General features: G+C 61.8%; 1 protein-coding gene across 1 annotated transcript; it reads right to left on the minus strand.

Annotated features, from left to right (window-relative positions):
- Positions 1 to 2,243: 2,243 nt before the first annotated feature.
- On the minus strand, positions 2,244 to 13,490 carry LOC118157496 (slit homolog 1 protein-like). Its single transcript, XM_035311851.1, has 4 exons — positions 13,083 to 13,490; positions 3,278 to 3,349; positions 2,933 to 3,004; positions 2,244 to 2,379 (listed from the first exon to the last, which is right to left on the minus strand). Exons 1-4 carry the CDS (start codon positions 13,289 to 13,291, stop codon positions 2,304 to 2,306), a joined length of 429 nt encoding a protein of 142 aa, XP_035167742.1. The 5' UTR covers positions 13,292 to 13,490; the 3' UTR covers positions 2,244 to 2,303.
- Between the last annotated feature and the right edge of the window lie 7,361 nt (positions 13,491 to 20,851).

Genomic DNA, 20,851 nt, shown 5'->3' on the forward strand with positions numbered 1-20,851 from the left:
CTTACGCATCCGAATGGGGACGGAGCAGCACGTCCATCCCAACTGCAAACTGGATGGCAGGAAGGGAACTCAGTGTGCACTGAAATCCCAATTTTTCAAGCAATTTCTGAGCCCACAGGCTGTGGCAGCAGCAGCCCCAGGTGCTATCCCCTCCCCGAGGAGGGGACACCAGCTCCGGCTGCATTTACTGCAGCCATCCCTGGCCGAGACAGGCTCTGGGCAGGCGTCAGCCCAATATTCCCAAGTAGCAAGAGAAAACATTCCTCTCCAGGCATCTCACCTCCCCCACGGCCTCATTTGAGGCTCATTTTCCACTGGCCCTCTCCTGCCATTCCCCAGCTTATTTGCGCCCCGGCGGATCAGGTTTACCCCCGGCCCGTTCCATTATCCTGATGCACAAATGCTCTTTGCAGCCTGGATCTGAGTAACTAATTGCAGCTTGCGCAGGGCCGGGAGACCACAAAGCACCACCGGAGTGGATTAGGTTTTGACACTTGGACCCAGGAGGCGGAAAAGGCCTCTCTCCGTCCTGACCCGAGCCAAGGTCCTCCTCTGCGTGCCCACGAGAGATCTCTGTGAATGCAAGACCATCGCATGGCTGTCACCCACTGCACGTTCAACAGATTTGCCCTGACTTCTACTGCCACATAACCAACGTGCTGCTGAAGATGCAGCGAGAGGAAGGCTGGAGGAGACTGCAGCACCCGGGCCAGCGCCCAGGCACCCATCCGAGCGGCCCCCTCTGGGTCCAGCGCCCATCCCTGTCTGCTTGAGCTGCCCCCCGCCTGCAGGAGCAGGCAGCCCCAGCAGCCCCGGAGCTGGAGATGCACGCTGGGGCTGGATGTGGTGGGCAGGGCACGGGGAGCTGGCACAGGCACCGGGTGCTGGGAACGGTCTGGGGACAGCGCCCTGTAAGAGCTCTCGATTCCCACCCCATCCCGCACGGCGTCCTGGCCAGCCGCTGGGGCAGGAGGGGGGCACCGGCCACCCCAGATCCCTTTCAGCAGTTAAATAAGCACGGAGCTTGGTGGAGAGGCTCCGATTTCAGCTCGAGCGGAGCTGATTTCAATTTAGCTTAAACCTGTTCCCCACTGACTCATATCCCTGCAGCCCGAGCTGGCTTTGCAGCAATTTAAGAGTGTCCTTGTGACCTCCCGCACCACCGCACCAGCACGGTTTCAGATCTCACCTCCTGCTAAGCCAGCGTGACGGGGCGTCTAGACAAGGTCCGCACTGGCACCCCCTTCCCTGCCATGCCCCCAAGCTGTCCTGGGGAACCTCAGGAGCAGGGAGCCACGAGGAAAGCCGGCAGGAGGTCCCCGTTGTCCCCAAGCGCGGCACCTGGTGCTCCCAGGGACCGGCACCACCTATTGCTGAGGGGCTGCAAGACCCAAGCCCGCTCGCCCCGTCTCAGTTTGCAAAAACAATAATCAAAACCCAGCTACAGGTGCTGTGCCAGCAGAGGTGGCCGGAAGACAGCTCGAAGGTGGGACAGAAGAGGTTTGGCACCACCAGACCACGGGGTGGGAAGCAACAGGCAGGGGCTGGTGTGCGCCCACCCGCACGGAGGGTGCGAGGGGCATGTCCCCACCTCCCTGACGGGCTGCTGGGCTCTGCTTTTTGAAAGAGCCCAGTGCTGAAATCTAGGGAAGATGAAAAGGGAAACATGACTGTTTGTAAAATAACTCTCTCCACTGTGTTTTTGTTGCGCAACGGGCGGCTGGAGGAGGATGGGCCTTTGCTGGCGCCACGCTACAGCACAGCTGAGCTCAACAAATGCCATTTGATAATTAATTGAACGCCTGTGCTATCAGCTGCCATTACCTAGGCCCATCGCTGGCGCCCGTCCACCATTTCACACATCCCACGCTGGCAACCCACACGGTGGTTTAACCCTTCATTAAACGCCGCCACCGACTCCTGGCACCCGCAGCATCGCCCCGGGGCAGAGCAGCTCCGGAGCCTGCCCCAGGCACTGCCGTGCCTCTCCTGGCGGCATGCTGCCCCATTCGGTTATTTTACCCCCTCCCGCCTCAGTGGGGACCTGATGCCCTCAGTTCACAGCTGAGAAGCGGAGACAGAGGATGCCACACGCACAGACCTCGCGTCCTGGCCCCAAATGCCCTGCTCCTGCGTGGTGCAAGCATCCTCTCCGCGTGGTGCAGAGCACCCAGCCCAAACCACCAGCGCTTACAGGACAGCGTTAAACACCAACACAACCCCCTCAGCCCCCCAGGGGACAGCCCTGCCCTCCAGCCCCCCAGCAGCCCCACGCACGGCCGGGCAGGGGACCCGGGAGGTACTCACAGCCGCGACAGAGCCTGGTTGTGCTGGAAGAGGAGCTCGGGCAGGGCGTGCAGCTGGTTGCGGTTCAGCCGTCTGCGGGGAAGGAGGAAAGGGTCACGGGCCGGGGAGGAGAGCTGCCAGCCCCACCCCAGGCACAGCTTTGGCTCGCTCCGGCGCGCACGCTTCCAGGTGGTGGGAGCCAACTGGGCATTAATAGATTTACTCACAATATTGCAATTATATGCAGACAGGACTCCAAGCTGTTAGCTGCTGATTGCTGCTTAACTGCGCTGTTAGCCTGCTGCTCGCTCGGCTCCTAATATTTGCTCGAGCAGCTCGGGGGTTTTAAGCTGCTGAGCTATTTTATTGAGTACAGAGCAGTAGCTCACAGCTCCCTGGCTCTCACACAGGACACAGCTGATAACAATGGGAGTGATTTGTGTTTAACCTGCCCCTCACCTCAGAAGCCATCAGACAGGGCTTTGAGATCTGTAGGAACAGCAATAGGTTTGCTTCCCACGCTGCTGTGCAGCAGCGATGCTGTTTGAAGGCACGCAGCACCAACGTGGTATGGGTTAAGGCAAAAAGTGCCCGTGGGGAGCAGAACGGCCACCCCGTGCCACCCGCCTGCACGCCCACCACTCACAGCCGCTCCAGCTCCTTCATGTCATCGAACGCCCCGCGCTCCACCATGCTGATCTGGTTTTCCATCAGCTGCCTGCGGAGAGGGACACAGAGAGAAGGGGCTGGCTTTTGGAAGAGTGGTCTCCAACCAACCCAACCTGACCCAACCCTACCCAACCCAACCCAACCCAACCCAACCCATCCCAAGCTCTTTCTCCCCGCTGGAAGCCCACCATAGGCTCCAGCCCAATGTGGGTGGGCACCTGCCCACCAGCCCCACCGGCAGGTGCCCACCCAAGGGCTCAGCACCATGCTTAGCCCCCCCGGAGGGGCCGCACACGGAGCATGCCGCTCGCTGGGGACTCACAGGACACGGAGCTGCTTCAGCCCGGAGAAGTCGTTCTTGTGGATGCGTGTGATGTTGTTGCCGTTGAGCTCCCTGGGGAGAGAAGAGGTAGAGGTCAGGGGGAAGGAGCTCAGGAGCCAGCCGGGCACTGTGGCCCCACAGCCCCCAGAAAGGCATAGCCCAAAGGACAGCAGTGGCCACATTTCTGTGCCCTCAGTGCGCAAGCTGGCACTGCTCAGGGACCACAGAGCAGCAAGGGATTGCCCTGCCCATCCCCACGCATCCCTGCCTGCCCCGATGCACATCACCCTGCGGGGAAATGCAGCAAACGTCTGGTGGGCTCATCCCAAACTCATTGAGACACTTAGAGGGTGCAGGGGCAATACGAAAGCCAACAACAGGCCCCTGGATAAACACATGCATCGCGACCGGTTTGGTGCTCAGCCACCTCACAGCTCTGAAGCACATGCCCATTGGATAAGCACGCTTCAAGGGCTTCTGCAACCCTTCTGCGAGCCAGGTCAGTCCCCATGTCCCACCTCTTGGGGGAAATAAGGAAAATCCTGCTCCCTCTGTGGCCGCTGTCCTGCCGGGACGTGGTGTGCCCCGCTGTCCCAGAAAAGCCCGCTGCACCCATCCGAGCCGAAGCCTGCCTCTGTCGGGCCCCATGGCCACACGAGGGTACAGGGTCAGTGTCGGGATGGCCCCAGAGGTGTCGAGCAGCGTGTAGGGCCGCCCGGTACAGCCCGCGCAGCCGCGCACCCCAGGGTGCTGCCATTGTCCCTCTGAAGCGGCTGATAATGGCTAATGAGTTCCAGCTCGCCGGTATAGCCCCATAATTACACAGCTATTCAGCGGCTGAGATTGCCGGGCTCCTGCCATTATCCAGCCGTGTGTGTGCCTGCGTCGGGAGGGAGCTGGGGGGGCACGTTACTAGGACACAGATGAATGCAAGCGGGGAATGAATAGAGGCTCCCCAGCCCCGGCGATTAAACCGAGACCCACACTTGGGCTCCGCAGCCCCCCCGGCTCGCCCTGCCTGCGCCGCGCGGCACCGGGCTCCAGCAGGGCTGGGGATGCACGACGGGGGTCTGCCACCTCCGGGGACTGCTCTGCGCCTGTGTGTCGGTGCACATCTGGTGGGCCCCATCCTTGGGGCCAGCCGAAGGAAGGGAGGAACCCTTGCTTTGAGTGTGATTTTCCCCAAATGTCCTAAAGGGTCCGTGCTGAAGCAGATGGCCTCGGGGAGGTCCCCAGGGCTGCATCAGGGGCCAAGCAGAGGTGACAGCACAAGCGTGAGCTCCTGGAGAGGGCAGTTTCCCAGCAGGATCTCCCATCAGCTTCATTTAGATGTAGTAGTACCATAGGCTGCAGTGTGTACATGGAATGTGGGACATCCCTGGTGCTGCAGACAGAGCAGAGCAGAGCCTCGATACGAACGCTGCCCAGCCTGCAAAGCCCAGGGATGACTCCCAGCACCAGCACTCCAGGGCAGGAGCAACAGCCAGAGAGGCAGGGCACAGGCAAAGCACAGCACAGAAATATCCAACAGCCATGGACGCCCCCCCCCCCCCACGTGCCAAAACCAGCACCTGCCCTCTGCCAGGATAAAGCCTCCTGAACCCAAAGACTTTCCAGCACAGGCAGGGTCGCAGCATGCTGCCGCCCACCCAGCCCGCAGCAGCCTCCCTGTGTGCCCCCGAGCACCCTGGGGTGATGCCGGGCCGGGGCTGGTGGCTGTCCCCAGGGGCACGGTGTCCCAGGGCCCCTGCGCAGCCCCGCTCCCTCGGGGGCTCGCCCTGCGCGCTCCCTGACAACTGCTCTCGGCATCTCCCCTTGCCTTTGTTCGGGTAAATGATGGCCTCCGCAGCCGAGATGGGAACGAACAGCAGGTACAGCTTATTTGTAAGGATGCCGAGGCAACCCTGCTATTTAACTTCAGGCCATTTTTTTCCCCTCCAAATCCCCCTTCGGCTCCTCACGGAGATAAATCACGGTCTGCTGTGCCCAGACCCCGGCTCCCTGCGGCTCAGCTGCCGCCGCCGAGCCCTTCCCAGCGACACAAACCCCTGCCCTGCCCCACGCAGCAGAGCCTCGCCGAGGGCTGGTGTGGCTGGGGACCCGCCGGGTGCTGTTTCTGGGCTGTGATTCGGCTGCCCAGATGTAGGGCATGCTCATCCCCCTGCAGCTGGGGGGAGGTCTGGGTGCTGCAGCGGGCTTCACTGCGCCGCATTTGCATAGTCTGGGCTGAAATTCGGTTCCTGTCTCTGCACGGCTCGTTCCACTCCCGGGAATGTGTCTTTTCCCTCTCCGGGGTGGGAGCTACACCAACTCCGTAACAAACTTGCCGAGTGCAAACGCTGCGGGGTAATTTATTAAACGCAGCCGACACGAGCGGCATTTCCCTGGGCGCTGATTTATCAGGAGCAGGGGAGGGGAACGCTTCGGGGGCAGCGCAGCCCGGCTGTGTGTGCTCGGTTACAAAGCAGCAGCTTTTTGGCACGCACACGGCTCCCACCCTTGCACTCGTCTGCTGAGCCTTGCAGAGAAGTAAACTGTGGTTCTCCCAGGACAGCCTGAGGTCCCCGCCGTCCCTGTGCCCTGCCACTCGCTCCGTCGGTGCCGTGCATCCCTCCCCCCGTGGCCCCCATCGCCCTGTGGTGCCTGCCCTTGGCTCGGGGCACCCTCAGGGGCACGGCTCCTTCCCAGCAGCTCCGTGTCCCTCACCCAGAGCCCTGGCCCCAGGTGGAGCTGGCGCTGCTGGGTGATGGTCAGGGAAGCTGGGAGATGAAGGCTGCAAGGTCACAGACCCCACAGCAGGACCGCTGCAGCCCTCCATCAATCCTGCCAGACACCTCCAGGGCTCATTCAGCAACGGGGACCAAGGCTCCCCAGCACCTGCTCCAGCATCTCACCTCTCCTGCCACAAGGACCATTCCCAAGCCCTGATTACCTTTCGCTGCAGGTGGACCCCATCCGTGGCCACCACGCTGCTCCCGTGCCCATGCAGGTCCCCTCTTCCAGCCCCAGCAATCCCCTGGACATGCAGCTCTCCGTCCTCTCTATTTTGCCAGGGTAGGACCCGCCGGCTTGTGCTCCAGCTGCATCCCTGCCGAGGGCTGCTGCCTCCCCCCGGACACCTCCCTCCAGCCCCAGGCTCCTGCATCCTTTTGGCCAGACCGTTCCTCCTGTTCCCCAAGCCCACTTTGAAACCTCAGCCCGTCCCCCAGCACACGTGTGTCTCTCCTGGCCTGGTGTCATCTGCAAATGTCATAAGCAGCTCCCCTTCCACCATGGTCCTGCTAATGGAAACGCCGAGGAGGAGCAGACCCCGGACTGACCCCTGTGCTCGGCACTGGGGCACAGAGCAGCTGCAACCTTTCATCCTGTGCTTTTACTGCATTTTCCAAGTCTTCTCCAGATTTCACTCAGCTGCTTGCATGCAACCAAGTCCCAGGACAGGCCATGAGCTTCACAGCCCCGGGATATCGGGTGCCTCTGGTGCATGGAGGGGAGCTCACCACATCTAGAGCCCGAGGGGTTCGGTGTAACCCCATCCCTGCAAGGTGCAGGAGGGGATCTGGGATGTTGCTGCCTCTGTTCGGGGAGAGGCACTGGGCACCCACAGACACAGCGGCACAAGGGGCTCAGCACCTTCTCCTCCTTTTCCTTCCCACCCTGGCCTTGAACAACCCTCCAAGGAGGAGCCCACGGGGTTCACCCACCCAAGCCCCTCGGGGGACGCAGCACACCCCAGAGCAAACACCCTCCTCGGTGCCTGCAGGGCAATGTGTCCAAAAAGGGGAGCCCCAGGAGCAGCCGTGTGCTCCCTGGGCTCCTCGCAGGGCGACCACCCCTTGCTGGAGGGGAAACCAAGCCCAAGCGCGGCGCTGGCCCCCAGAGCACAGGGCACTCTGTAAGCCTTTACGAGGGACTAAAGCAGGTTAGCATCATGATAAATTTTTAAGTGCTACAAACAGCATTGATCGTGCCACGGGCGCTGCAGAACGGGAAGGCTTTTCTGTTCTTCCTAAGTTCTCTCCGGGGTTTTCATGCCACAGCCATTAGCCGCCTGCAGTCAGGCAGCGCCTTCCCCTCGCACAGCCATGGGGTGTCACCTTCGGACGAGCCATCGTTCTCCATTCAGCAGAGAAAGGTCCAATCCAGCCCGATCCTCAGCAAAGCCTCTGCTCACCCCTCCTGGAGCAGCTTGGAGTGGGGGCACCAGGACAAGCGCACCCCAGCTGCTGGGTTTGGGGATGGTGACCCCAGTGCCTGCTCAGCCCAACTCCAGGTCTCCTGGAGCACCCCATGCTGGAGCTGGGGCTTCCTCCCACCACAAACTATCTGGGGCACGGGGGGTGCTGCCCGGTGCCCCCCCGGCTCCCCCAGCTCCCTGCTCGCTGGGCTCCCCCCGCTGGGGCCAGGAGCTCGCATCTCTCCCACTCGCAGTGCCGAGGGCTGCTCCTCGACTGCATCGCTTGAAAAATTAATCTTCCCTTTTTTCTGTTCTTCCTCCTCCTAGCAGCTTCTCTCCCCCATAGGACACTCGCCTCTGCTATTTTGAGCAGCAAGTGCATCCAAAATGCACACCAGGAAAGCAGAAATTCAGCAAAGCTTCGGAGGCTGGAGCCCCGAGACGGACCCGGAGGGACCAGCCCTGCGCCCTGCACCGACGCCACTGAGGTCACCTCACCCATGCCGCAGACCTAATAACCACCTTGTCACCTAACCAGCTCCCTGCCCACGCTGCTAATTGCGGCCTTGTGCTCAGGGCAGGAAAACCTCGGCTCCTGCCACCGCCGCCGCCTGCGTGGGGACGGTCACCAGCCGCGGGAGCTGGCACCGGGGCCAGTGGCAGAGCAGGAACGTGGCGCTGGTGTCCCATGGGACGGGGCCACTGCTGGCGCACAGCTGCTTTTATAGCCCTTCAGACAACACGCAGAGAAATGTCTTTCTCCTTTTGGGTTCTACAGAAGGTAATTTCGGTAGCAGTGAGCATAAAGAGGCTCGTGGACGCGGCGCTAAGCACCACTGGAGCGGGCAGGGAACCATGAAGGACGTGGATGTAAGACAAAGGCAGGCGCTTCCTTCGCCCACCTCACCTCTCCTGGAGTGCAAACTGGAGGAAGCCCCGCCACAGACAAAGCCCCTCTCAGCACGGGGTGGCAGGCTCGTCTGCCTTTCCCCCCATGGGACACCCTGCCCCTGCCTGTGCCACCTCAGTGGCTCCACGGATCCCCGCTGCTCCGCTGTGCTCCCCGCGGGGTCTCTCGAGCATCCTCAGCCCTTCCATTTTACACGGCGCTGGCTGCCCCGCGCTGCTGCCGGCTGAGGATTCATTAGGAAAGGAAGGGAACAATGAAGTGGGGAGCGTGAAACTCAGGGCTAATGCGGGTGCCACAACGAGCCAGCCAGAGGGGGTGCGTGGTGTACACAGGCTGCTGTGCCGCACGGCCACCCCGCCGCGGTGCCCAGCGCACCGGGGGCAGCCGAGGCATTTGCAAGCGCACGCCAGGGAGAGAGGCTGGGAGCCAGGAGCAGCTTCCCTCCTCGCTCCCGCCCCGGCGCAGAGGAGTCGCCGGCAGCACAATGCATCACCCCGGAGGAGCAAAGTGGCAGCGCACTGAAGGCAAAAATATCTGTTTTAAAGGATGCAATAAAACAGAGCCGCGGAAGGGTTTATAGGGAAGCAATTGCTGTGCGGGGTGAGAAGTGGTCACCAGAGGCCAATCCGACGGGCTTTATCGCCTGTTACCGGTGACTTTTCCCAACCAGGGGACAATAGATCCTCCGCTATCAGCCTCAGCCCCAGTCAATACAAACACGACATAGTTTTTTAAACTAATATTTTTCCAGCATGCAATTCCACGGAGAGCGAGAACGCAGCGTTACCATGGCAATATATAGACAGCATCTGCCTTGGACGTAGCTGAAGGGAGAAATTGGAATAGAATTGCAAATTTCCTCTGTCCGGGAAGGCTCCCAAGGAAGCCACCGCGCTGGGCTGGGCAGGCTAGGCTGCCTCCCGCGGTGAGCCCGCACCCACCCTGTGCCAGCCCGGCCATCCGGGCAGGGGGAGGGCTGCGGGGCCAGCCCAGCACCGCCCTGGCTGGAAATCGGTCCCGCATCCTGCCCCGGGGCTCTGCAGCCCGCCCGCTCCCCCACACCTGCAGCCAGCCCCCTGTGTGCTCAGAGGAACAGCGAAACCTCAGCCGGCACCCCGGGGAAGGAGGGGTTGGCCCCCAAATGTGTTTCCTAAGGAGGAGCGTTCCCCAAGCACCCCAAGGAGGTGCGGAGCAAGGACTGGTGCCGAACACCCGAGCGCTGCTGCCATGCACCAGCCCGGCTGCCGCAAGACATTTTGCTCAGGCAGCTAGGGGAGAGGCGCGTGCATGAATTAAGCACTCTCCAAACAAGAGCTCGCTGCTGTAATTTCGGCAGCAGATGGGCACGCAGCGCACCAGCCTCGCAACCGCAGCCACCCTGGCAGCGCGTGCCCGTTCCCGAAGGCTGGAGCTCAGCTCCCTTTCTCTTTGCCAGCGATCTGGATGCAAAAATCCCCCCCCCCCCAGTTGCAGCAGGGGGGGACTAGTGGGGGGGTGCATTTCTAGATGGGGCCCGTTTCAGCACGGGCAGGTCCTGAGCTGGGGGAGCAATTCAGCCAGGAGCCCCACGGCAGGCTCCGAGGGGCGGCCAAGAGGGCGCAGCAATGGGGCGCTGGTGCTGCCGGAGCCCCCCAACAGCCAGAGCCCCCCAGCACACGGGGAGGTGGCGAAAGGGGAGAGTGGAGCCATTCTCAGCTGTCAGCTGAAAACTTCAGAAGCAGAAGCAGGCGCAAGGCAATCAGGCTGCATTCAGGCCCCATTAGCAAATAGCCGCGCTGGAAGCAGCCATTTGCCGGCGGTGAATTTGCACTGATCCTGCTGGCACGGGGAGAATTACCCAGCTCCCCGACAGGGGAGTCTGCTCTTCAGAGGCGCTTTCAAAGAAAGAAAGAAAAGCAAGCGAGCAGGCAGGGAAGGGAAGCGTGCCCTTCTCCCACGGCTCTCCCCCTGCAGCTGAGACTCGGGGGGCTCCCGGGGCGGATGGGACCTGATCCCGGTACCACGCACAGCTTTTCCAGGGGGGTTTCCCAGGGACAAAGTAGCCTGGAGGATTGTCACCCGTCCTGCCCACCATGCCCCCAGGAGCTGCTCTATCTATCCTGCTTGCCGGAGGCACAGGCACTGTGCAGAGCTCCCAGAGATTTCCCTGCTTCCCCGATTGCTGCAGCACAAGCCTCTGCTCGGAGACTGCTCCAGGTGGACCTGGGCACTGCTTGACTGCCCCAGTGCAGGAAAGCCTCACCTCCACCCTCTGGAGCACTGCTAGGAGGGCACGTCACCGTGGGGAGCTGTCCCCACCTCCCTGTCTCACTAGAAAAGCTGTTTGGCAGTTTCTCTCTGGCCTGTGATTCTCCCAGACTGCAGAGCTGCAAAACCTGGGAGAGGTTTGCCTGGGACGGGAGCTGGCCACCTCACCCCAGGGGTGCCAGCTACACCGGAGCCCACGGTCACATCCCCGGGCAGGGAGCGCTGGCATGTGCCAAGGGCTCAGTGCTTCCAGGAAACACAATCAGACCAGTGACTCTGCGAGGCAAATTATCCCTGTTCTTCAAAGGAAAAGGGTGTGTTTCAAAGGCGATGCAGGCTCGGACCTCATCACCAGGCGCTGCTGCCCCAGCCCCTGGAGCGGTGCCTGCAGCAGCCACACCGCCCCCACGGGTCTCAGCCAGCTGGGGGCCAGCACAGGACGGCCGGGAGAAAGCCTGGTGCTTCCAAACACTGCGTAAGGCTGCGGCTGTGCAACAGGCAGGCAGCACGACAGCAGAGACACCGCTGCCCCTTGCCAGCTTGGCACCACTCCTGCCGCACATCCCGGGGCTGGGAAAGAGCCAGGCGGGGAGGGCACGGGGAAGGCTCGCTGGTTTCCCAAAGCAAGCCAGCCCTCGGGGACAGCGAGAGCCATGCCTGGTCCGTGCTGCGGGCTCCCCTGCAGCTGCTAGCTGCCCCTGCTCTGTTAAGCAGGGAAAACTTGGAGGCAAGCTTGCAGCTTCCTTATGGGGAACCTGAACTCGCTTACGAGCTGTTCCAGCATGAATGCACTGCTTGGGGATGGGACCTGCTGCGCGCAGACACCCTCCAGCACCTGCGAGGGCGTGCAACAAAGCTGGAAGTAGTTATCCAGCAGACAACACCCACGAGGGAGCAGCACGTCTGCCTCAGCCCCGCCGGCAGATCCTGCGGCAGCAGGACGTGAACGTGCTTGGAACCCGGCGTCGCCCGGGGGGGACGGGCACGCAGGAGCGGGGCAGGCGAGGCAGAGCGGCAGACAGCGAGCGGGACCAGCTGCCGGAGGGGAGAGATGCCCCGGGGGCATGAGTGAAGACCCCCAGGGGTCTGTCCCCTCCAGCGGCAGGACCACCGGCTCGTCTGAGCGATGCTGAGGTGGGGGCTCGCTGCCTGCACACCCCAGTGCCCTGCACCCGGAGCAGCTGCTGTGGGGCGCACGGCGCTCCCCGAGGGGAGGAAACGGCTGCTGCGCAGACCTTCCCCCAGCCCTGGGCATGCAGGGGAGGGTGCCACGGCCCCAGAGCTCACAAACCAGCAGCCACAGCCGCCTCGTTGTTGTGTGCAGTAATCACTTGGAGGGGGATAATTATGGCGGGAGAAGAGAAAACTCCATGAAAGCAGTGCCCCGCAGAGCTCCCCGCGCGGCACGCTGGGTGCAGCCCAGGCAGCTGCCACCCTGCCAGGCTGCCTGCTGCCCCTGTCTGCCGTCCCCAGCCGCAGGCAAAGGGCACATTCACAGCCCAATAACCAGGTGAGGCACGGCACAGGGGCAGGAGGAGCACCGTGTGCCCAGGACACATCCCATGGCAGGCACAGTGCCAGCAGGCTCCCGAGCAGCCCATGGGACGATGCACCCGCTGCCCCCGAGCAGAAGGGAGAGGCTGGGGACAGCTCTGCTGTCCTGCTGGCAGCGGGGACACCTGCACACCAAGAACCTGTACAGCTGGAACATGTCTGTGCCCCACGGGAGGAAAGTTCTCCCCAGGGGGGTCCAGCCTAGGGACCCAGAGACCACCCTGGAGGGTCTGATGAGCAGGGAGATGGTGGCACAGGGCTGGAGGCTGGTCACACTGCAGGGTCCCCAGGGGAGACTGGGGGGACAGGACCTGATCCCCGGTACCACACACAGCATTTCCAGGAGGGTTTCCCAGGGACAAAGGGGTGCCCAGCACGGCTACAGGCTGGGGGTGGGAGGCACCCACAGGCAGCCCCTCCGGCTGCGTGGGGGCCCCGTGGGGACATCCACACACCTGCGTGTGGGCACACAGCTCCTCGCGTGCTGCCCAGGGTCCCTCACACCCATGGCCACCAGCACAAATGCCCCCTGCAGCAACCCCCCTCACAGTTCTGCCCCCCCCCAGCTGGCACACGGGGGCTCTCCCACAAGCCGGACCCCTCGCACGTCCCTCCCGCGGACGAGGGGGCTGCACACACACCCTCGACGGGGCGCACCCCACGGCGGGATGCTGCCCACGCCCCACGTCGGACCCCTGCGCACACACGAGCAGGACGCCCCCCCCGACGGGCTCTCGCACCCGATCCCCCCAGCCCTTTGCACAAGCGCTGCCCTCCCCAGACGCCCCCCAAACACTCCCCTCAAGCCCCCCAGGGCCGCTCTCCGGGCTCCCGCACCTCCATCCCCGACGTGCTCCGGCCCCCCCCGGGCAATGCTCCCCCCGGACAAAGGCTGCCGGAGCCCCGCGGCTACTCACAGGCGCTCGGTGCCTCGGGGGATGCTCTTGGGCACGGCTCGCAGGGCCGTGCCGTGGCAGTCCACCGTGGTGCCGCTGCAGGCGCACAGCGGCGGGCAGGCGGCGGCGGGGGGGCCCCGGCACAGCGCGGCGCAAGCCAGGAGCCAGGCGGCGACCCGCAGCCCCGCCGGGACCCCCGCCGCCCCCCCGGGGGTCGGGGCCGCCGCCATGGCAGCGGGCAGCGGCGCTAGGCGGCGGGGCCGCTCAGCATCACCGGGGGGAGCGCGGCTCGGCACGGCTCGGCTCGGCACGGCACGGCTGCGGGGCGAGAGCCCCGTCGGCGGCACTCCTCACTGCCGCCCCATCCCGCAGCCAGGCTCAGCCTCCGCGCTGGCTCCTCCTTCCCCACCGCCCTGCCCGCCCCGCAGCAGCCCCCGCCTCTCCCGGAGCCCCCCCCCGGCACCCAGCCCGGCCCCCGAGCACGGAGCCGTCGGGGCTCTGCGCCCCGAGGGGAGAGGGGGGCTCCGGTCCGGGCTGGGGGTGGAAGAGCCCGGGGGCTGCCAGGGGATGGGGGCGCCTTCCTTGTCCCCCCGCGCGCTCCGAGCACCATTATCCGTCTCCTTTCCCATCCCAAGGGAGCAGCTCAAGAAATAAAGTAGCGTAAATGTAGCTGTGGCTGATCCTCCAGGACCAAAGAGGCAAAACGTACCTGTTTCAAGGCAAAACAGAAGCAAACCCAAGAAATCTTGTGAGCTTGGCCCCAGGCTGCTGACATCTCAGAAATGCGAGCGTTGCGTTCGCTCTAGTGCCATCCATTTTCTCCTCTGAGGTCTACAAACAAAAAGCAGGAGTGCAACCAGGAGGGCCAGTCACCTGCTGTGTTAGTGGCACCCGAAACGCTTCCATAACCCCACGACTCCAAGAGCTGAGTAGTGAAGGGACACTGCAAGCTTTCCAAGATGCCCACAGAGCCCTGGCTGCTGGAGCATCCGCTGCAGATTTTCTCCTTGGAGAGGAACCCCATCGAAGGAAGGGACGTGGGAGCTGTCGGGTTGCCCCAGCAGCAGGAGATGAGGTGTGTGAGCACGGACACCCCACCACACACCCCTTCCCCCGGCCAGCAGGGTGTTTGCAGGGCTGGCAGCAGGTCCTGGGGCTGGGAGCACCTCTTAAATCGATACGGTGCTCCACAGCTCCTCAGCCGGAGAGGTGCCTGCTGGGGGTCCCCCTGCAGCAAGGACCCCCTCGCGCACACAGGGCTGCGCGCCTCGGCGCGGATCAGCAGCCCTTCCCCGTCCCAAATGCCGGCTCCCATCATCTGTCTGCATTTTCGTGACATCTCCTTCCTCTGGCCCCAGTCCCGGGAGGAAGCAGCGGCGGGGATGCATGAAAGGGGTTTGTTCCCTGCTGCTACACAGCAGCCCTGACAGCGAGGAAGATGAGCAGCTTCCCAGGGGCTGGGAGCTGACCCCGCGCTGGCACGGCTTCGGCGGTGGCTCCTGCGGGGACCCTGGTGGCAATGGCACCGCAGAGCACCCGCAGGGGCCTGGGTCAGCCTGCTGAAGACCTCGGCTGAACTCCTGGGGGTGGAGGCTGTTTCCTAGTGGCTCTGTGCTCCCCAAAGCTCCCACTCCTTCCCTCCCTAAATCCCCGTTGCCCCAGGGGCCGTGCTGCCGGGCAGTGTCCCCACAAGGGGACATCGTGTCCCTGCAGGCGCTGTGCCCGCTCTCCCTAAGCTGCCCTCTGCCTCTAACGCTGCAGGAAGGCAGGGCAGGATGAGGGATCTGGTTTCCCATCTCTTGCAGCCCCTTGCCCAGGGCAATTCCCAGGGATTTAGCTGGGCTCGCTTACAGCAGGGCCGTGGTCCTGGCAGAGCCAGGAGCCAGCAGGGGCTGCCCCGAGGCCACCTCCTGCCTGCTCCAGCCCAGTCAGGGCTCAGAAGATCCCATCCCAGGCCAACCTCTGTCTTTCATCCTGCGGGTACCCTAGCTCCTCTCCTCCTGCCGGAGCTTCTCACTCCCTCCTGTTATGCAGCTCCCCGAGCATCCCGCTGAGCTGCGCTGACAGCCACCGACAACCCCTCTGCAGCTGCTCCGGTTACAAAAGCAATCCCCTTCCCAGGCTGCACGAGGACTGAGCAAGCCTAGAGGGGCAGGGGTGGGCTTTGCACCGAGCCCCCCTCCAAAAACCTCAGCCTGTGGTGCACTGGCGTGGCTGCAGGGAGCAGCCCCGGCACAAGTTGAGGCTGGTGCAGAGGAGAGGGAGGTGGCACCGCTGCGAAATGGGCCTAGATGAAGATCTGGGAGGCGATGCTGCAGGCGCCCGAGCACGCTGCATGGGCTGCTGTTAGCCTCGGAGAGCAACAGCTGCCTGGGAAAGGCCCAGGGTGCCGCTGAATATGGATGAGGAGCAGGGAGAAAAATAAAAACCAAACTTTTCTTTATCAGGGGAGGCCTGGTCCTGCCGTCTGCCACCGGGATCTGGGCCAAACTGCTTGATAGAGAGAGAGACCATCTGGATCGTCTGATGGGCTCTGGGTTTGGTTAAAATGAAGCAGAAGCTTTTTTGCAGGAGAGGAGTTTCCATGGGAAGATCTGGGGAAGGATTCCAGGGTACGCGCCAGACCTGTCGTGCAAAGAGATGCGAAGCAGCTACAAAGCTTCAAACAAAAACTGCTGCCAGCTTTACGCCAACCCCCCCAGGGCAGCATCCAGGCACCATTTCCATCCACCCGGCATGGGCCACGGCACGCTGCTGACCCGCCTGGCCCCTCTGCTTGCTGGGCAGGGGCAGGAGCTGCAGGACAGCCAGGATCCGCCGCTCCCGTCCTTCCCATGCAGGCAGCAGCCCCTGGGCGGCTCTTCCCGCAAGAGGGATTTGCTCAGGGTAGGACTGAGTGCTGGTGCATGTAAAACAGCCTCTGTGCATGCCCAGAGCCTGCTCCGACTCCCTGCATCGCCACCAGCAGGGTCTGCACCGGGGCTGTGCTTCCAGCCCTTCCACCAGCAGCGCTGCCCAAACGCGCCCAGTCTGGGAGCGGCTGCAGGACCCGGCTGGAGACGTGCCGGGACCTCCGGCTGCCCCATGTCCCCCGGGGACCTCTCTGCCATCAGTGGCCACAGCTGTCACAGCCAGCTCGGCTCATGCTGGGAGGACAGGCTGCCTTTGTCGCTTGGCTTCGGAGGGTGAGGCATTGTTTGGACCGGGCGGCGTGCCGGCCCCGCCACGGCACCTGTTGGGCTTGCGCAGCGCGACAATGCCCTTGATGGGTCTATTATGGAGGGGGGCGGGCAGCCGGGGGCCGCTGGGATCACAGTAAATCTCGCCTGGTTAGCAGCAGTGGCAGGCAGGGCTGGCTGTGCTGAGGAGGCACTCTTTCTGGTGATTCTCCAGGGATGAGACCCAGCTCCCTGGCAGACACCATCAGCGTCGCCCTGCAAACGTGGCCAGCATCGCCCTGTGAGCGCTGCCAGCATCACCCTGCGAGCACGGCCAGTATCACCCCGAGACACTGCCAACATCACCCCGCCAGCGCTGCCAGCCTTGCCTGCAAACCCTGCCAACGTTGCCCTGCGAGCTGCCAGCACCACCCTGCAAACACCGCCAGCATCGCTCCGCGAGCGCGGCCCCGCTGACTGCGGGATGGGGACGAGCCCCGCACCCCGGCTTCCCCAAACCACTCCTAGCCCAGAAGGAAAACATTCGCGCCGAGCAGCCCAGACGCAGCTGGGGAAATGTTCCCAGCACGGCTGGACACACCAGCAGCCTGGGAGCCGTGCGGCACGGCGCAAGCTGGTTTGAATAAACCACAGGCGAGGAGGTGCTTGCGAGGCGCCTCGCACATGGAAGCACTATTGTTCGTGCAGCGTGGGACCGGGGGCGCGGGGTCCCCACATGTAGCAGTCGTTCCACATCCGTGCAGCGCATACACAGGCGCTCGTCCCTGCTCGCTCTGCCTGGAGCCATCCGTTAATCCTCCTCAACGAAGATGCGTTGGAGGGATAATTTACTGCTTAATAGAGTAACTTTCTATTTGCTTTTGCCAAGCGCAGCCAGCATATTTCTCCACGGTGCCATAAACTGCAACGCCTCCACCATAAAACCCTGCCTCCCCGTAGGAGCAGGTGGGTTTTCAGCTGATGACCCCGGCTGCAGGGTAAGCAGAGATGCTCGGCTTTGTTTTTTTGGATGAAGGCTTGTTCCCACCAGTCCCTTCTGCTTTATTGCGATCCCCCTTCACATTGACACCCCTGAGCTGGGAAACCATCTAACCTGAAAATAACGAGTGTCTCAGCCTGATGGATGAGGGAGGCAGCAGCTCTGTCCTGATCTCATTAATGAAGACACCCTGGGTGCAGACGAGCTTCCCTCTGCTCCATATTTATGGCTAGCTGGCGGCTGGGCCCACGCTGGGATGCAATCAATAAGCTGCGTGCCCGCGCAGGCTCGTTGTGCTGCCACAGACGCAGGCAGCCTCCGCGCCTTGCTGATCCCAGGGTTCCTCTGCATCCTCCCCAGCCCTTGCAGAGGCAGAAACTGCAGCTCCCGGAGCCCGGCACAAAGTCAGATGGTGCAGGACATCGTCGCTCAAATCCGTGCCTGGTGGAGGAGGCACTTCAGGGAGCAGCTGCTGCAAAAAGGAGCTGCAGACCCAGAGGTATGAACCCAAGGGACTGGGTGCCTGGCTCTGGCCCTGAAGATGGATGACAAGAGGATGCCAGTAGCCAGAAATAATTCTAAAAGCAGAGGGAAGGGGTTTATAGCCTGTTCTGTGGCAGCTCAGCTCAGCTCAGCTGCAGGTGAGTGCAGGGCTGTCACAGGGGCTGGAGGACCCCACCAGGGGCTACCCGCAGGGCTTTGTCCTTGGGGTGCACCCCTCCCCAGCACCCTGAGCGCTGCTCCCTCCCTTCTCCCTGCCCTCCGCGTTCTTGTTTGCTTTATTCATCGCCCCAGCTCCCTCCCTGCTGGTCCCCCAGATGCAGGCAGGCAGGAGAGCAGGTCCCCAAGGCCACAGGGTCCACGCCGGCCCCAAGGCATGCAGGGGTCTGTCCTGCTTTGCATGCTGCCAGCCCCCTCTTGCTCTGCTGCACACAGCCCAGGTGGGGCACGGCAGAGCAGGGCTGGAGGAGATGCACCCCAGGACACCCCCACAGCCCAAACCTGTGCGGGATGGGGCCCGAGAGCTGGTCCAGAGATCCCACATCTACTCGCCTACACAATTCATGAGCTCCAGCACGGAGCCCTCACAGGGGAGATGAGCAAACAGAACTAAACATGGTAATTTATTCACTCCGTGAAAAAATATTAGTTAATCCGAGCCGATGAGATTGTGAAGCCTGATAGCTGGTCTGGCTGGTGCCAACATCTATCGCTAGCAGTGCTTGTGTTTTTTGTCTACATCGTTGCCCTAGGCAGTGAGATACAGCAGCAGCACGACAGCTCCCAGCCACACATGATAATTTAAGAGAAAAAATATCTTATTTCATCTCTGAACCAGGGCAGAACAGTTTAAAAAAGAAAAAAATAATCAAGACAACTTGCAAAAATTGATGTAGATAGCAGTGACAGTCTGCAGAACTTATTTGCAAGTCTGGGCAGTGCGTTTTAAGATAAAAACTGTTTAATGAAACGGAGGATGAGTGCTGCTTGTTTGCTTTGTAATGTCACTGCTGGGCAGGAGTAGTGACAGGCCAAACCAAACACCCTGAAAGCTGAAAGATCCCCTTCCGAGGATGTACCTTCACCCAGCGTTTGGTCCCAGTGGCTGCAGCCAGGTGCTTGGGCTGTGGTTTCAGGGGCTGAAAACTATTCATTTTCAAAATTATGTAAGCAGGCTGAAGCTGTCGCTTTGCATCACAGCTGCCTCGGTGCTATCAGGGAGGCGATATGTGGATTGGCAGTATCCAAAATAGCTCCTGTGAGGTTTTGCATCCCTTTGTTCAGCACTTTCAGAACCAGAGCTGTCTCTCCAGACTCCCAGGCCCGCTTCCCAGCGCGGAGAAGTCCACCCGCCACTGCTCCCCGCGCTGCAGGGAGATGGGACACGCCAGTCCCTCGCCACCCGAGCGCGGCCCCAGCGGAGAGCGCGCTGTGCTCGAAGCTCACCCTGCAGGGAGGCAGCGCTGCTTTCAAACGTACCGCGCCACTCGCTTCTCCTGCTTCATTTTCAATTGCATGGCGAGGATGTTAATGAGTGTCTGAGCCGCGGCAGGCAAGCCCAGGGCATTTCGAATGTGGAAGAACTTCACAGAGAAATAATCTGCATAAAAATCTGAGACACCATTATTAAGGAGGAAGCAAAAATGCAAGCAGGAACCATCCTCCCTCAGCAGCCAAGAAAGGAAGGGTTCTACAGAGAAAAATGTATTCATTTGATCCATTATTTATATAAAGTGCTCTTTGTAAACCTGGTTTCCCATCACCCTGCATGACAGCAGGGGGGAAGACAGGAAAGGAAGAGACCCAACTTTCAACCTCCAGGGGAGGACAGTCTGCCCGGGCACCCTGCACTGCGCTCAGATCCCGCGTGGGGAACAAACACCAGTGCCATGGGAGGACAGAGCTGCAGGCAGGCAGCGTCTCCGCGCTCCAGGGACAGCAGCACTGGGGTTTCTGAGCAGACATTTCCTTCCTTTTGAAGGCGGATGCACCGCCAGGTCCTCATGGGCCTGATGAAACCGCTTAAAGCCACTCAACAAAACCATTAAAAATAAAAGCATTTAATACGGGGTTTTCACATGAACACACTGAAAGGCAGCAGTCTGAAACGGGACGTACACAGCATATATAAATAAGAACAAAGATTAAAAATACTTTGGAAATGATAGACTCTGGGAACAGTTAGTGGCTGCTCTGGGAGGAAGCATCCTTGTGAGGCACCATGGCACAGGGCAGACAAACGAGGCGCATCCAGACACGACTACAGCCCCGGCTGTGAGGCAGTGTGAGCAGTGGGGCTGCTACAACCAAGGGTCCTCGAGGCCAGGGCCCTGCCAGCCACCTCCGCGCTCAGCACGGGCTAAAGGCAGGGCACCGACCCCGGGAGCTTCAGTGCTGAGCCTCCCTGGGGACTGCCCTGTCTGGAGGCTGCGCCCACCCCTTTGCAAGGGAAGGCATCCAAGACAGGCAGAAGGCTTGGCTGATGCACCAGCAATAGTTTCTCTTAGGGCTAAGCAAGTGTCAGCTGTGCCAAAGCCAGCAGTCTCTGAGCTGGAGCTATCAGTAAGGGGTGACACCGGAGGAGAGCTACTTCCCTCCCGTCTGTACAGGAGCAGGGCAGTATTTAGCGTGAGGGGAAGATTGCCTTCAAGCCAACGTCCACACAGACACAAACACGCCCAAGTACGCCAGGGGCAAGGGGGAGAGGAGGGATGGGATGAACAAAAGCTTCACCCCACAACCAGCTTTACGGTCTCTGCTAACAGAGCACTGCTGGGGGCTGCAGGAGCAGGGCTTTGGCTTAGCCACACACACCATGCCCTTCGGAGAGGAGCACAAAGACAGCCTGAGCCTCTGGAGGGAATGATTACAGACACATCTGAACAGCACATACGGCTACCATGGCAAACAGCCTCTGCCTTTCCTGACAGCATCCTCGCCTGCCCGGTCCCTGAAGAACCAGAGCTCTTTCTTTGCTGTGACAGAGGCTCCTAACACCAGCAACTCACAACTCCCATACCTACGGTCCCACTAACCCCTACGTTTTCAAGGCAGCTCCTCCACTCCGGGTCAGGCTGGGGGCGGGCACCCCCGATAAAACACCAGGAACATCCCTCTGGACACTGCAGCAT

The sequence above is a fragment of the Oxyura jamaicensis genome (assembly GCF_011077185.1).
Source record: "Oxyura jamaicensis isolate SHBP4307 breed ruddy duck chromosome 6 unlocalized genomic scaffold, BPBGC_Ojam_1.0 oxy6_random_OJ72994, whole genome shotgun sequence".
NCBI classification, from domain to species: Eukaryota; Metazoa; Chordata; class Aves; order Anseriformes; family Anatidae; genus Oxyura; species Oxyura jamaicensis.